This window comes from Salvelinus sp. IW2-2015, linkage group LG35 (genome assembly GCF_002910315.2).
Source record: "Salvelinus sp. IW2-2015 linkage group LG35, ASM291031v2, whole genome shotgun sequence".
NCBI lineage: Eukaryota > Metazoa > Chordata > Actinopteri > Salmoniformes > Salmonidae > Salvelinus > Salvelinus sp. IW2-2015.
The window spans coordinates 7914813-7932709 of NC_036874.1; the positions used below are offsets into that span (position 1 = coordinate 7914813).

At 42.2% G+C, this 17897-nt stretch overlaps 1 protein-coding gene across 3 annotated transcripts; it reads left to right on the forward strand.

Moving 5' to 3' along the window:
* Window positions 1-339: 339 nt before the first annotated feature.
* On the forward strand, window positions 340-17104 carry LOC111958799 (semaphorin-7A). Of its 3 annotated transcripts, none has more exons than XM_023980074.2 (14): window positions 340-469; window positions 3632-3771; window positions 4284-4346; window positions 4915-5010; window positions 5239-5344; window positions 6009-6116; window positions 6557-6696; window positions 7056-7240; window positions 7784-7892; window positions 8160-8361; window positions 8955-9070; window positions 9241-9413; window positions 9650-9705; window positions 12383-17104. In XM_023980074.2, the coding sequence occupies exons 2-14, from the start codon at window positions 3670-3672 to the stop codon at window positions 12727-12729; spliced, it is 1803 nt and encodes a 600-aa protein (XP_023835842.1). In that variant the 5' UTR covers window positions 340-469; window positions 3632-3669; the 3' UTR covers window positions 12730-17104. The 3 variants fall into 3 exon arrangements, with proteins under 3 accessions (XP_023835842.1, XP_023835840.1, XP_070293472.1); XM_023980072.2 differs by lacking the exon at window positions 340-469 and adding an exon at window positions 834-1157; XM_070437371.1 differs by lacking the exon at window positions 340-469 and having other exon boundaries at window positions 3684-3771; window positions 4284-4428.
* Window positions 17105-17897: the final 793 nt, after the last annotated feature.

Below are 17897 nucleotides of genomic sequence, written 5' to 3' on the forward strand. Positions count from 1 at the left end.
AAACATATTTTAATTTGTATTAATTATACAAAGGTGCTGGGTCAACGTTTCTAGGGAAATCATTTTGTGGAACTCCTACTGATTGGATTTTATAAGAAGGGAAATAAAATGTAGTTATAGGTGACAATGACTAACTCATCTAGGCGGATGGGTAGAAAGAAGTATGGCATATGCTGCAGATACAGTAGCCTATATCTAAACAATAGATGCCAAATTATCTCTGTATTATGTAACTATCGTATTTTACTAAAAGTGTCTAAATATCTCTTCGTTAGTGTCTCAGATGGTAGCCACCGTGGCAGAAACTGACACTACCATTAAGATGAAACCATCCATTAAGCCATTTTGCCTGCCATGGGCATTGATGCGTCTTCTGACATTCAAGTCAATTAACCCTCCTTGGATGCACACACAGCAGAACTGCTTTGCTGATTCATCGCCTTCTGGGCGTACAAGTGACTATTGACAGGTATTTATTGGGCAATATTACAATAACTCATCTCTACCATTATTGGCTTCTTGATGTGGAACTAAAATGWGTTAACACTACTGCCCGATTAAAACAAAATGGCTGTGTTTAGCAATAAAAAAAACATTCAGGCTGGAACATGTTTTCCAGTTGCTCACGTTATGTCTAAGAACATAAGAAAACACAGCCTGCACATTACAGGGGTATATTGTACATGTACGTGATTGAATAGGATTAGTCCTTCAACACACTGCAGCGAGCATAAAGAGCAACAGGTATCAAATTACGCGTTTATGGTGGACTTACTCTGAAAGTGACCATGGTGCGCTTCCATACATCACGAAAGCCTACATTTCTTTTTCGCGCCCCATTCCTCACACCCACCGTTCTTTTTGTTTTTGAGGTGGAGCCTGATACCCCGATTCTTCAGTGGACTGTCGGCAAGACAGACCTGCACGGGTTGCATGATTGAGGCCAATAGTCAGTCGCATAGATAAATACATTATACCGATACGAAAGCCGATTGATTGTCTATTGTGGAAATAATAAAGTGAGAACTCTTTCGATTATTAAATCCTTGGAAATCGGGCACATTGAGGACGTGGAATGATGAATTATATAATATTGGCGACCGTTTTTTCCATGGTTTTCGCCGAAAAGTCACCTCGGCTGAAATTCATTGTAAAAGGTATGTGCTAATTTAGCTATTTGCGTTTAGGGTGGTTAGATACGCCCTGTCTGTGTATTAGGCTATATGCGAGGACATTGTTTTTTCCTCCATAGAAATAGTTAGATTAACAATGAACACTAGACTGTAATCTACTTGAAAATAAAAGTAGTGGATCACTCCTCATCGCGCGTTTATACATGCATGACGTCATGTATGATTCAAGGTAGACAATCATGTAAAATGTTCCTCAAAACAAGCTATACCAACAAAATAGAAATGTAGCCTTATAATGATACTTGGCTATATTAAATTGACAGAATGTTTGGCATTGTGCCAATGAGAACGGATTTCAGAGGAACGCAAATAATGTGATGAGAGAGAAAACACTTTGGACTTGGTATAATTGTATAATTTAAATAGCCGATTTGTCAAATGATTTATGTGTCCCAGTTCTCAACTAAATGAAATGAAATAAGCTATTTGTATTAGATTACATGGAAGAAAGTAAACACTGTGTATTAGATTAAATGGAAGAAATTAAGCACTGTGTATTAGATTATATTAAGCTTCATGTGGGCTAATTTAGGCCCATTGGCCTATTCCATTGTAATGAAATGTAAGGGACAGAAGTGTTGTTTGGAACAGGTTTATGGCAGCGGGAACGGTAGAATTATTCAGAACCAATTGTGTTTTACAAGAAACTAGCTTAATTAAGATAGCCTATTATTAATATTTACGTGTTGATTATTCGGGTAGCCTGTTTTATACAATAGTGACTCACTCCTACGAAGACATCTAATCTTGAATTCAGAGCGCACCTCAGCATGCCAATGCAGAGGCTGTATGTTAAAGGCCCAGTGCAGTCAAACGTGTTTTTCCTGTGTTTTACATATATTTCCACAATATGATGTTGGAATAATACTGTGAAATTGTAAAAAGGTTGATAATGCTTCTTTAGTGTAAGACCTGTTTAAAAAGGCCGCCTGAAATTTCTGCCCGTTTTGGTGGGATAGAATTTTAGCCTGCCTGGCTAATTCGGCTGCATTGGACCTTTAAGTGTTTTGAAGGTTTTGTACGTTTTTGCGTTTCGGTCACTGATAACTCATGTGTGAGGTTCAACCTAGGGCAGTGGGTAGACGTTTGTCAGTTGTCATGGAAACGCAGTCCTGGTGTTGTTTACCAATCAGACAGCTGTTATTTGTGATCAATGTCCGGATATTTCTTCTGCTCTGCACCTTATTCCCTCTTCAAGACAGAATATAAGGCTAAATGATACGTGCTAATTGAAAAGAGTGCTCAGGAGCTCTGGGTGTAATATCATTACGTTTACTCAAAGACACAATGTCAGTGAACGTATTACAAAACCACTACATTACAGTTAAAACCCAGCATTATGGTGAATACTTTGGTCGCGCTGCAGAACTGCAATGCAGGTGCACGAGCTGACMCGTTGATGGTACTGCAGTAGCTAAGGCTTGTTGAGGATAGAACAGTAGCATTAGCTCCAGGACCTCATTAACACACGCGAACACAAGCGCGCGTAAACACGCACACATACACGCACACATACACACACTCATCCACACAACCCAATTAATATTTATGGAAATTCCGCGCAGAAAAATAACAATTATATTTTCAAACTCACGCCCTCACACCTTGCACAGTGGTCTAATAAATTCACAATCAATAGAAACAGGGCTATCAAGTTAAGATGCACCGACGCTATAGTCATTACAGGTGTAAAGGACTGTATTCCTCTTGGCAGATCAGCAGCCAAATACAGACAACAACATGGCCTATTTGTTTGACATATCAATCAAACGTATGTTATACAATAGGCCTACCAACCCTATAAAGGGATGTCATATTAACGACATTCAGTCCTAGTGTACCCGTTAGAGACAGAGACATGTCAAAACAGAAAGATAAAATCGATGAAGGCATTACGGTCTTCTCACCGTGAAGGTTCAAATGACTGGTGAGACCGAAGCCTAGTTCAGCACCTTTGACAGCACCATTTGTCGCTCTTTTGTCGGCCAATTGAGGAACTGGTGGTCTACTTTCCTGAAGCGTTGAGAACGTCAGTCTGCCACTGAATTGGTAGACACACTAGTGTTGGATTTGCATGTGCCTGTAGGAATAGGAGTCCCGAGGGTAAATTGTGCATAACCATGGCAACCAATTCAATTTCAGTACAGACTCTTTCTCTCTCTCTGAACTGTACAGCTTCAGCCTCATATCATGTAAAACTAAAATGACTTGGGTCAAAAGGTAGACTGGTGGCTTTTTTTGTTGTTGACCATTACATGACCACACCACAGAGCTCAATTAATACATTCTTGTTAAATCAAATGAATGAACTGAAAATAATGGGCAATTACATGTTTAATTGACTCAACTTGAAACACCCAAGACACTGATATACTGGTATATCATATAAGGACATTGTAGCAACACCTTCTCCTAATCTACTTTGATATGGCCCACAGAGCCGGCCAGGTATCACTTCTCCAAACCGGAGAACTACATGTCAGTGTACCACCAGGAAGGCACCAACGTGCTGTACGTGGGGGGCCAGACAGTGATCTACGTGCTGACGTTCACTGACAGGGGGGTCCGCGACCTGCAGGTGAGTTGCTGGTAACCAACGAGATGAACAGAGATACTCGGTGGTGGTGACACAGTAACCCAGTAAAGGCACAGGAGACTGGCTTAAAGAGGAGGCAGCAGCTGTCGACCTAGTTCAACAGCCTCCATTTATAGAGCAGATCTCATCTCTGTCCAATCGGAAGGAAGTAATTATATAGCGTGGACTTATGAGGTCAACATACAATAAAGATAATACACTGAGCTAATAATGTCAACGTTGACTCGACGAACATGAGCAGAAGGTAGCCTATCATTTGTCTTTTGTGACTATTCTGATTGTCTGTGCCCTATAGTTACGCTTAGTTGATCAATATTAGAGACAGTAAAGTAATCCTCCCTTTGTTAGTTTATGGCACAGGACCTGACTTTTGTCATTTTCAATCAGCACTGAATTTGATTGCAGTTGTTTMCATATTTGAAAAGGCCTAATATTTGCATACGAGTTATGGATAAATTGTATGACATACTGGAATGTATCTTACATTATTACAGATCCCTGTGGTAACCGATGAAAACGCAAAGGCAGCTTGCATCGCCAAATCAGACCCACCAAAGGTAMGTGGTCACCATCAACATCATCCTCATCATCATCCTCATCATCAATCGTTGTCATCATTATCATCATCATTACAATGAGGTAAGTTTGTTGCTACTGTACAAATATGAATCAAACAGACACATAACATCAACGTGATATCATCCCCAGTAGAAACTGTAAAGAAAGGTTGGGACAGGGGAACGGTACAATGCTGTATTTGGTATTCAGGCACAAACTGCATCTGGAAGTTTCTCTTGAGTTAACAGTCCAGCTACTGTACTTTATGAATAAGTGATGCAATGCATATGAAGTTATGCAGACAATGCATTCCCTCAGTACTGCAGAGCTAATTCTTGCGCTATCTGCCAAATTAGGGAAAATGGATCAGTTCCAATAGTCTCTCTCTCTCTCTCTCTCTCTCTCTCTCTCTCTCTCTCTCTCTCTCTCTCTCTCTCTCTCTCTCTCTCTCTTCTCTCTCTCTCTCTCTCTGTCTCTCTGTCTCTGTCTCACTCTCTCTCTGTCTCTCTCTCTCTCTGTCTCTGTCTCTCTCTCTCTCTCTTTCTCTCATCCCCCTCTCTGCTACAGTTGGAGTGCGACAATTTCATCCCAGTCATCCAGAAAGGTCATGACACTTTTGTGGTATGCGGGACAAATGCAGGAACCCCCAAATGCTGGCTGCTGGTAAGATGACATGATGATGAATAGAATAGCTATTGTCTTCAACATGTGTTTAGTGTTCTCACAACGGTCACACTTTCTTTTTACTTAACTCCTGTATCACTTTTATAAAAGTTGGTAATAGTGTTCAATAAAAAACTTCAACTTATATCTCTATTTGTACTGTATACAAGGTGGTAAGAGCATTCAGGATATGGCTTGTGAGGTTGTGATGTCATTTCCTCTCCATAGGTAAATGACACTGTGCTGACTGACGCCCCCACCAATGGACAGATGGCACCAGCCTCTGACATCTCCCCTCCCTACCCCTCCCAGAGGTCCGTCAGTCTGTCTGCAGGTACGATGAGAGGACAGACAGACACTCCATCCAAACATCCATAGAAACTCTCCTATTGGCACAATACCAAACCTATCCCTCACCCCTATTTCTACATCCTTGTTAACTCCTCCCTGTGGATCTGAAAGTATGGGATAAGTATCAGCATTTTGGCGGAGAGCTCCATCCAGCCATTATGTTCATAAGTATACAGACCAATCAGATCCTCAACATTGGCTTTGGTATGGGATAGGAGATCTGTTTAAAATGGTACCATAGTACTACAGATGGTTCACGACATGTAGCGAAGCTGTAACTCACAGTATTATCAAAATCATGGAAAGGTTACTTTGTATAGCAGGTTCTGTGATATCGCAGACCAGGCTGGACTGGAGTGATGAACCTATGAGCCATTTGCTAGAGTGGTGCAGCATTCTGATAATGTTCAGTTCTCATTGAACCATTAATGTCATGATTCCAAATTACCTCCCTTATTGCTATGGAGACAGTGCCCTAAGTGGGGTAATTGTAATACGGTTATGGGAGGATGTTGGTTGATGCAGTCAGCTGTCTTCTGTTGATTTCTTTTTTATCTCTCCCTCTACCTTCTGTTTATCTCTCTCTCTCACCCTCTCTCCTCTTTATCTCTCTCTCTATCTTTAACCCCCCCCTCTCTCACTCTCAGATGGGAATCTATACTCTGCTCTGTCAGCAGTGGGGCGTCACCCTGGCTCTATCCGCCGGACCTACGGCACTCAGAAGCTTCTGAAGACTGAGACCAAGTGGCTGCAGAGTGAGTGGGATGAGAGCAACATGGGACTATATTGGTGTAGGAGAGCTGCATGAGGCACTGGAGTGGATGAGCATGGAAATAGCAACTCTATATTATCTTCTATCTTGTAACTGTAACATGCTGCATGCAGAAATGTAATCACTATGAATTCTTCAATTTTAAAGATAAAAATCCATCTTTATCTCTGTACACACTAGATGGCCCTGCGAGTTTGAAAAGGACCCAAATAGTTACAACCAGTGACTGAGTTGGCCTGGTGCTCACTGGCCTCAAATGTTTTATTGCCTGATTGAGTATTAGCGCTTATAGAATTGTGCCTGTTAAATAGTGATGAGTACCAGCAGCTAAATATAAAGAGTAACGGCACCAGAAATGAGTACCGGCACCTATTTCAGTCCACTTCAAGCACTGGTGGAAGTACTTTCTCTCTCCTGCTGCAGGCCCCCAGTTTGGTGGAGCAGCAGTAATGCCAGCCTCTCAGAAACACAAGGAGGAGATCTACTTCTTCTTCAGTGAGATCAACAAGACGGCCATGGTGGACGAGGAGCCCTACAGGTCGCGCATCGGTCGAATCTGCATGGTAACCATATCAACATCACCTTATATCAGCTGTATTACAACGTTATTGCATATTAAAGCTGAGCTCCGCGAAAGGAGAAACAGTACCACTGGTCACCCCAGGCACATTAGTTATTGTTATTGTTTAGTTTTTTGAAACAGAAGAGATGAGCATCCAGCCTCGTGGTAAAAAGAAAACGTAGTACATACTCCAATGTTCTATTGCATGTGCAATGATGTCAGAGGGGGAAAAACTGGGTTTGTTGTTTGAAGTAACATCTTTTCTGTTGTAATATTGCGAACGAACCTGGCAGTTTCACCGCTACGGATTCCAGCTTCAATGTTATGGTGTACTGTTGTATACTGTGTGTCCGTCTCCAGGTGGACGAGGGGGGCATAAAGAACCTGCTGGCGGACTCGTGGACTACCTTCCTGAAGGCCAGGGTGATGTGTGGTGCGGGTAGCACCCCCCAGCAGTACAACAACATCAGACAGGCGTTTGTGCTGTCTGAAGTGGCCCAGGAGAAGAGGACCGGGGTCATGTACGGCCTGTTTGCCAACGCCTGGTGAGTAGACACCTTACACCTTCAACACCCTCCAACCCATATGGCTGCTTAAGACTGTGTCATGCTTAGAATGCAGGAGAGGAATGAGCTGCACAAACAACATAATCAGAGGAATGGAGGAATTATGCACAGCACATCCAAATGGGGCACAGGAGCTGGATAGGCATGTACAGCAATGAAAACTTGGGAGCAGCAACAAGTTTCAGTGAGGAAAATACATGATTGTATTTGAAAGGGAAAGGGAAAGGGAAAGGGGGATGCCTAGTCAGTTGTACAACTGAATGCATTCAACTGAATTGTATCTTCTGCATTTAACCCAACCCCTCTGAATCAGAAGTGGGCTATGCTCTGTGGAGTGCTTTTACTAGCATATTTGAGCAGCCTTAAATCTTTTAAGTCCTTTTACGGAGTCATAGTAATATGATTCTACTCAGCTATCAGTCTGTGATTGAGTTGCTAACGACTTTCCGATTCACATTAAGTTTGAATAAAGTAGGAAGAATGAAGGAAGGCTTTTAAGTGTTGTATTGTTTGGTTGACCAGGGACACAACAGTGATATGTGCTTACTCCATCGAGGACATTGACCAGGCCTTCGCCACATCCAAACTGAAGGGTTACAGCAGTCCTCTGATTGGACATCGCCCTGGCACAGTAAGACACCCACTGAATCAGTTAAATTAACTTTATTTTAATTAATGTTTTTTAGTGCCAATCAAAGTCATTTTGCAATGGCCAATTGCATAAGCTCATGCATGTGAGTCCGTAAATTTTGGGGAAGTGGAAGACTTGTGTTTCTATTTTGGAACAGTTGCAGATGACAGACACTGGTTGTGAAATTATTGTTCAAGGCAAAGCCACAGCCTTAGTCTGTCTCCCTTCCTGATTACATCACTTTCATTACATCACTTCTTGTCCCAGTGTGCCTTCAAGAACTCCACGGCAGCCCACAACCCTAAGACCCTGGGGGTGATCAGGGACCACCCGGAGATCGAGGATGTGATTCGTCCGGTCGGGGGTGCTCCGCTGAACCTGCCCACCGACGATCACTTCACACACACTGTCGCTGCCATGGTGCTGGCAGTCAACGACGAGCACTATACTGTGCTGTACCTGGGAACAGGTGTGTGTGTGTGTGTGTTTTTTGCTGTCAAACTGTATCTCATGTACATATGTTTGGTGTAACCTATTTAAAAGTTATCTTTTAGAAGACGTAGTCTCCTTGACAAAGTAAATATAAAAGTTGTTTGCTCAACGCAGGCATGAGTTGGGGCTTATTATAAGAGTGCATTTTTTGGCATGAATCCCAGATAAATTGACTGAATTAAAAAAAACAAAGTAGCTACAGCCTAATCGGCTGATAAAGAAGTCAGTCGCTACACAGGGAAAGTAGTGATAGAGCTGTGAACAGAGCCATGGGTCTCTGAGGTGGCCTAATAAGAAATTAGAGCAGTTAAGTCTTCTGTGGGAAGTAATAGCCTCTCAATGTGGGAAGGAGATAAGAGAGGACAAGCTGTAGGACAGGCCTGCTCCTCTCCGTAAGTCAGCCACTGATGAATTGACCAGTAGAGGAAAAAGGCAGCATGTGCTATTATAAACCTGGGGCCATATTCAATCAAAAATAGTCACTGGGTTTCCGGGATACATAAAAAATAATAGGGCTCGACAATGGTGTTTCTCTCTCTGATAATGTTCTCTCTCTCTTTCTGGTGATAGAACAGGGGAAAGTGCTCAAGGTTCTGCACACTATCGAGGATGCCTTTATCATATCCCAGTACTCCCTCTTCCACAATGAGGGTCCTGTTCTAAGCATGGCCATCGACTCTAGGAAGGTACTGTGAGACCATCAGCGAACACTCCTTAGCAGCTAGCACTAATATCCGTAGATGAATTTGTTTACGATGTAGCTGCAGTCCAATCCTTTTAAACAATGCACTTKTAGTGATAGCCACTGAATGTCTCTTCCTGTCTCTCGTGTATTGCTCCCTGCCTTCTCCCCCAGGGCCACCTTTATGTGGGCACGGCAATGGAGGTCCAGCGCATACCGTTGGCTGACTGCGGTCGCTATGGAGACAGTTGCCGGGAGTGCATTCTGTCTCGGGATCCCTATTGTGGTTGGGACGCAGCCAGGAGGAGGTGCACACCCATCCCAGCTGGATACAACATCAGCACTGGGTATGAGATGTGATGATGTCACTCCTGGAATACAGTTCAGATACCTATGGAAAACATGCAGTGTACCAAAAATGACAGTCAATACCAGCCATAACTTATCATTTCTCACAGAGTGTCGAGGTTCCAACTACTATTCTAGGTTTTATGATAATTGTTTCATTTACATAAAATGGTTGATCGTTCAAAATGGTACATGCTAATTTGATGTTCCTTCAATAATTTGTTTCATACTGTAGGGCACTCACTCAGAGTCTGGACCACTCCAATGCCTCTATCTGTGGTGAAGCTGCTGGTGAGTGCCACTCCGCCTCCTCTCTGACTCTCTGTATCTTTATTAACTGAAATATGGAACTTTTTTCTAGAGCTTAACTCGGAAGATGATATCATATAATTGAGTGGAGGCTCAAACCCATTGGGCGGTTTAATATCAAAGTTTGCCCTCACTTCAAAGCCCAATAGCTTCAGCCATATTAACCTCTAATAATCCAAACAAATTCTCCCCGCTGATGGGATATGTACTGTCTTTGTTATCAAGCTCTTTTTTCCATGACTTCTGTTGGTCGCAGTCTCAGTGCAGCTGTCATGCATATCCGTTGACTGTTTCCCTTTCTTCCATTCCTGGAACACTGAGATTTAATCCTAGGGAGTAGAGGATGAAAGGTGATGCAATATCATATATAAAGATATTATATTTTAATCTGTTATTTTAGCTGATATTTTCCAGAGAAAGTAAGTATCAGGCCACAGAATAAAATAGAACACTATTTAATGCATCTCTGTGTCAGTTTGTACACGTTAGTCTGGTTTTAGGTTTACTGTGCTTTGAGTCACAATTGTCCTACTAACTGAGAGCAAAGTTATCATTTACAATAACCTGTATATTTTTTCACAAATAAACTCAGCAAAAAAAGAAACGTCCTCTCACTGTCAACTGCGTTTATTTTCAGCAAACTTAAGATGTGTAAATATTTGTATGAACATAAAAAGATTCAACAACTGAGACATAAACTGAACAAGTTCCACAGACATGTTGTAACGCTTGTCTGATGAAGAAGGAGTGAACCAAAGCGCAGCGTCGTACGTGTTCATAATATTTTAATAAATTAGAACACTTGAACAAAAATAACAAAGAGACAAACGAACAGTTCTGTAAGGTAACTAAACTAAACAGAAAACAACTACCCACAAACACAGGTGGGAAAAAGCCTACCTAAGTATGATTCTCAATCAGAGACAACGATAGACAGCTGCCTCTGATTGAGAACCACACCCGGCCAAACACAAAGAAATAGAAAACATAAAGAAACTAGAATGCRCACCCTAGTCACACCCTGGCCTAACCAAAATAGAGAATAAAAGCCTCTCTATGGCCAGGACGTGACACATGTGACTAACAGAAATGGAATAATGTGTCCCTGAACAAAGGGGGGTCAAAATCAAAAGTAACAGTCAGTATCTGGTGTGGCCACCAGCTGCATTAAGTACTGCAGTGCCTCTCCTCATGGACGGCACCAGATTTGCCAGTTCTTGCTGTGAGATGTTACCCCACTCTTCCACCAAGGCACCTGAAAGTTCCCTGACATTTCTGGGGGGAATGGGAATGGCCCTAGCCCTCACCTTCCGATCCAACAGGTCCCAGACGTGCTCAATGGGATTGAGATCCGGGCTCTTCGCTGGCCATGGCAGGACACTGACATTCCTGTCTTGCAGGAAATCACGCACAGAACGAGCAGTACAGAACGAGCAGTATGGCTGGTGGCATTGTCATGCTGGAGGGTCATGTCAGGATGAGCCTGCAGGAAGGGTACCACATGAGGGAGGAGGATGTCTTCCCTGTAACGCACAGCGTTGAGGTTGCCTGCAATGACAACAAGCTCAGTCCAATGATGCTATGACACACCGCCCCAGACCATACCGACCCTCCACCTCCAAATCGATCCCGCTCCAGAGTACAGGCCTCGGTGTAACGCTCATTCCTTTGACGATAAATGCGAATCCGACCATCACCCCTGGTGAGTCAAAACCGCGACTTGTCAGTGAAGAGCACTTTTTGCCAGTCCTGTCTGGTCCAGTGACGGTGGGTTTGTGCCCATAGGTGACGTTGTTGCCGGTGATGTCAGGTGAGGACCTGCCTTACAACAGGCCTACAAGCCTCAATCCAGCCTCTCTCAGCCTATTGCGAACAGTCTGAGCACTGATGGAGGGATTGTGCATTCCTGGTGTAACTCAGGCAGGTGTTGTTGCCATCCTGTACCTGTCCCAAAGGTGTGATGTTCGGATGTACCGATCCTGTGCAGGTGTTGTTACACGTGGTCTGCCACTGTGAGGACGATCAGCTGTCCGACCTGTCTCCCTCTAGCGCTGTCTTAGGCGTGTCACAATACGGACATTGTAATTTATTGCCCTGGCCACATCTGCAGTCCTCATGCCTCCTTGCAGCATGCCTAAGGCACGTTCACGCAGATGAGCAGGGACCCTGGGCATCTTTCTTTTGGTGTTTTTCAGAGTCAGTAGAAAGGCCTCTTTAGTGTCCTAAGTTTTCATAACTGTGGCCTTAATTGCCTACCGTTTGTAAGCTGTTCCACAGGTGCATGTTCATTAATTATTTATGGTTAATTGAACCATCATGGGAAACAGTGTTTAAACCCTTTACAATGAAGATCTGTGAAGTTATTTGGATTTTTACGAATTATCTTTGAAAGACAGGGTCCTGAAAAAGGGACGTTTCTTTTTTGGCTGAGTTTATGAGTGTGGCCTCTCACCCACACATTTCTCACATAATGAAGTAGTCCTACCAATCCTGTCCTGCCATTCCCATTTTGAACTCACCTATGATTGTTACCGTAGATATGTAAACAATCCATAGGTATGAAACCATAGGCTACTCTCTAGTCTAGGCAGCCCATAAGTAAGTATTTCATTTGGGTGAGATCAATGTTAACCAGGCTGTGCCCTCTGAACCCCCACAGCACTGAAGACCCATAGGACAAACCCGAAACAGGTGGTGATTGACTCGGACGGCCCCGTCAACCTCCCCTGCCCCGTGCACTCCTTTCACGCCACCTACCGCTGGGAGAAGGACAACTGTATCCAGCACTACCCCTGRTTCATCATTGGAGACTCCTGTGTGCTGGAACCCACCCCTGGCCTGCCCCTTAAGCAGGGGGTGTTCCGCTGCATGGCCACAGAGAACGGCTACAAGGTGGAGGTGGTCTCCTACAGGCTGGTGATCAACAGTGGGCCTCTGCCTGCCTCCCTGTCCTCCACCCTGGGGCCCTCCCTCCTTCTTGCTGCAGCCACCCTCTGGCTCCTGTAACCATTGCAAATGCTAAAGCTAACCCCTTAGCCTCTAAGGCCCTCTCTCTGACAGACAGGAGAGGAGGGGCCACCATACCCAGGTTAGGTTCGCAGAGCATTGATATTAATGGTCGGGTAATGCGATCAGTGTTGCCCACAAAGACAGTTTTCAGAAAAAGTGTTTTTTTATTTAATTTACGTTGTTCAGAAAATGCCTGAAAATAAACCAAGCCATTTATTTTTAAATAATATATGGGCCTACCATATTAACTAATACTGTACTGTTTAAACAAAAAAAGACCTAAAACAAACTTAAAATACATAACATTTAAACTTAATTAATACATTAACATCAATATGGGTTTTATGGAAAGACAAACTATATTATCATGTCTTATTGTGAATTTTAAATACAGATTCAAACCACAAGATATGCTTTGCGAACCTTGCCTGTCCACCCAAGAGATGACATCTCATGAGTTGTGTTAAATACAATACCAAGCCAATTTCTCGTTATGGTTTCTCAACTTATTTTGAAACTTGATTGTGCTACTTTGTGAATATTTGAAGCTTGAATACTGCTCTAACATCTAAACATCCTGTTGAATGTCATAAGTATAGGCTAGTATTTAGAAAATGTCTGGTATTGAGTTAAAAAAAGCCTTAACAATTCTGGGACATACCCCCTAAGCACAATTTGCTGTGAAAGCAAAACTGCTCAATTGTGTTGACTTGAATCTGTGAATGAGGTGGCCAAGCCTTACTTTGATGCTGGGAGGAAGTGTCATCATTTTGACAAGAAGTCATCTTTTTTGACAGGAAGTAGGTAGAAGAGCATGAGCTCATCCTCGAACATCACTGTGTCTCGGCAAGTCCTCTGCAGTAAAGGCAGTTTTTGCATCATTTTATTGGATAGTATCAGACATTCATATTATGCTACTTCATTTTCAACAAACATAAGTACAGTAAACATCATTCAGTGGCAGGTGAGGACAAATTAGAATTGAGTAGATGACATGTAGAGCTAGTTGCATTTTGTAGTTTGCTAAGTATGAGAAAAGGCTTGTGATTATATGAGTACCGTGTGTTAAGTATTTTATTGCTCCGCATATGCTGATTTCCACCATTGCTGCCTATGAAAGTTATTCTTGACGGTTCAAGGTTTTATACTGTACGGGATCCAGAMAGGACATATGAATAAAATAAAATAAATCCTTGTTATGTCGAGATAACAATTTATTTATCTCATGATCACGACATAACAAACGTTTTGGTCGAGATCACGAGATTAACTCTATAAATAGGAGTAGACGCATTGATGATAGATTGACAGGATGGCTGAGGTGGTAGAGCCCACAGTGGATCAGCGCATATGTTTTGATTGATTGCTACACTAAGGGATGGTACATTTCATGCTAACATATCAGTCATTGTCAGTTTATAAATTAGAATGTTAGCCAGCTAAATGTCCCTTACCTTGAACAAAGAGCTCTTGGGGCATCGAAGCCTTCATGGGGCATTTGAGCCATGAACGATGCCTGACAGGCTGACCTGTCTCTGAGGCTGTATGCCACCCCCAAGACCACAGGCAATCGCATGCAAGCAACAATGCAGCTAACTTGGCTAGTCTTGTGAGTGCGCAAGCTAGCTAGCTAGTTAGCTAGGTAGTCTTACTAGCTAGCTAGCTAGCTTGTTATATATGCTGGTTGTTAGCTTGCATAACTGATATGTGTATAATTGTAAGGGGCACGTCATGTTTTATGGATAATATTACAATTTACAGAGTGGGTGAGCACAATTCCTGACAGGCTAATAAGAGGATATTTTATCCTCAGACCTTGATCAGATTCAATAGCAGTCTCAGAGGCTGATAAATCAGGATTCCACCTTGTAGGTTGTTTCATAGGTAATGCTCCTTGCAGGCAGAGTAGCAGTCAGTGCATTATGTATATGATCAAGACTGGGTGCGCTCTATTCCTGGCAGGCTGATTCGATTCAGTAGTAGCCTCAGAGGCTGATAAGTCAGGATGCTGACTAGTAGGCTGTCTGCAAGGAGCCTTACATATGAAACAGCCTATAAGGCAGCACCCTGATTTATGAGTCTCTACGGCTTCTATTGAATCTGATCAGCTTGCCAGAAATAGAGCTCACTCACTTTGGATTATATGCATCAGCCTATACAGGTCTGACAGCTAATCTGCCTGCAAGAAGATTTACCTATGAAATAACCTACAGGGCAGCATCCTGATTTATCAGCCTCTGAGGCTGAAATTTAATTTGACCAGCCTGTCAGAAATGCAGCTCACCCACTGCAAATATAAATATTATTCACAAAAAATGAAGTGTCACTTACAATTTATACACATATCAGTTATGCAAGCTAACCGCCAGCATAGATAACAAGCTAGCTTGCTAGCTAGAAAGCTCACAAGGCGAGCCAAGTTAGCTGTGTTCCTTGCATGTGATTTAATATGGTCTTGGGGGCGGTGGACACCCTGGGAGACTGTGTCACCTGTCAGGCATCGTTCCGTGCTTAAATTCCCCACTTTGCGATCAACACAGACACAGGGCTCCTTGATGAAGTGGTTATCGTGCATCTGAAGAAATTAATGGGTGATACGTTGTACTTTTGATTATCTTGGGATCTCGACAAAACAACTTTTGTTATGAGATAAATATGTCTTGATCTCGACATAACGAGATAACCATTTTTTTTATTCTTATGTCCTCTTCCGTAATACTGTGGTTATACAATGATGTTACTCATTGACTGCTTTAACTAACCTATTCTCAATGGGAAAATCCAGTGCACAATACTCAAAGGGGTTATTTTCATACTTGTATCTGTATGCTGTAACAAAAGGCTTGCCATAATTTGATAGGATCATTTTGTGAAGTAGAACACTTTGAGCAGCCACCATACTCTGGGGAGAAAGACAGAAATTGATTGAAATTTTTGGAAGATATGGAACAAAATTCCTCTTTAAYCAATAGATGTTTTTTATTTTAGCACCTGACCTCACATAAAAATAGTATATGCTTTATTGGAGGCAGAGAATGTTTGCTGGGAGGGAGTGGTTTACTCAAAGCAAATGTTGAATGTAACATATTAATATGAACGTAGTTGCAACAAAATGCAAGTCTATTGTTCCCATTTATTGATTGTAGTATCTCAGTGCTGAAGCACCATCTTACAACCACTACTGTGTTTTGAACTGTGCCACTGAGCTTTGTGGCAAATTTTGAAATGGCAAAAAAACACTGTCGCCTGAAAATATTGGTAGGTAACAGTCTACCTGCATAATGCTGTTCTTAGAACAGTTTTAGCCATAGTTCTGCAGGTTCCATCTTTCTCTCTGGGGGTGGCTGTACGTTTGTTGTCTCGAGGTCTCGGAAGGATCTGCTTGCTGCATTGCACTGATGCGGGCTATTGACCGTGCCAAACATAAGCTGTGTTGAGCCGCCTCATCCGCCGCCTGCCGCTTCTCACTCACTTAGCACTTTGAGTAATTGGTTTCCCAAATCTCTTTCTCAAACTCACACACATTCTTATATATGTCACAAATACACACAGGCATGTAGGTGCGCGCACACACACACACCTCTTGTTTACCAATCACCCACTTCAATCTCATTCCCTTTACTCCAGTATTTACTGTTGCTTATCTGTTTCATTGTATTTTGAGCATGAAGCTGGTGTGTCTCTGAAAACAGTGAACAGAAGCCTCTCATACACTAGCCAACACCAATTAGGCAACTGAACCTGTATCGCTCACTGCAGAGACATACAAGCTCTTTTACCAAGACAGATGGTCTAGTGTCAGTGGGTATTGTTAAAAACGGTCAATGAATCGTGGCTGTGCAGAGTTGATTGTATTTGGCCTTTCATGGATTTCCAAGGGGCAGCAGTGAAATGGGAGTTTGTTTTCTCTGGAGCACTTTATTTAATGACCACCTTCATAGCCAGGAGTCCCTGCTTTGACGTGGACATAAACAGTGGATATATCGCATGCGAGTGATTATCATTATCCTAGAAAGATTTAAACCGGTTTGTTGTGTTCAATTACCCGTTAGATAAATAATGCCAGCAGAGAAATAGAGTGAAGTGAATCGTATTGTCTTTAAATCCTTTCTCTGGTGCTTTGGACAGTGTTGATTGCATTCTGTGTCTTAGTACATTTTTATTGGGAATCAGCTTACCAAACTCGATTGAAGAGGAGATTGTATTGGTATCATGCTCGTTAATGCCTCACCATAACCATGATTTTTTTTAAAGGGCAGATGTCTGTCTATATGAAGTGTTAATACATGTCCATGTAACAAATATGTAACTCCATATGTTTCCCTTTACTGAACATGTACAGTGAAAATCAATAAAGTAATCAACTACAGTATTTTATTTTTTATTAACTTTTATTTTTTCAGGGTAGCCTAATTATTATATATATTTTTTCACACACTGGAAGAAAATGGTATATCATTGGTCTTTCTTTCATTTGCTTGTGTGTCTGTGAAGAGAGAGCGAGAAGAGGGGCAGAGGGAGGGATGTGGACAAGCATATCAGAGGAGAGGGAGAGAGAGCGATACATACTTAACTGTATAATACATGGGGCAATGAGCATGGCACCGTTTGCGGCACAGTGGAAAGTTGGATTACTTTAAATTGTAGCAGATTGTGTTAAATTCATGCTGGAGAACCACAAAATGGTTGATTCTACATTGAGTAAATTCTGTTGAAAATGTTGCACCATCTACTGGTGTAGAATTGTATGACAGTTCAGTGTCAATGCAGCACATAAGAGTAAAATAAAATAAAAACATCACTTAAACCATGAAACAGACAGGTGAACCCTATTTATGCTGGTGATGAACCCTATTTATACTGGTGAATGCCTATTCAAGGACATACTCCCTTGTCAGGGAAGTGATATTGCTTAACACAAAAGAGACTATTTATTTTTGCCAACTCACTGTCAGCTCATTTTCTACCTATCACTTCCTGATTTTCCCCCAAAGGAAACTTGGCATGACATGGTGATGAATCACTTATGATTAATAACAAGATCTTAAAAGACAGCTTGTTTTTGTTATGGGTTGTCATTCACTTTTGAACACCCACCAACAAACTGAGGCAACCATAATGAAGAACATATTTATTTCCCCCTCTCTGTTTTCTATTAAAGTTTC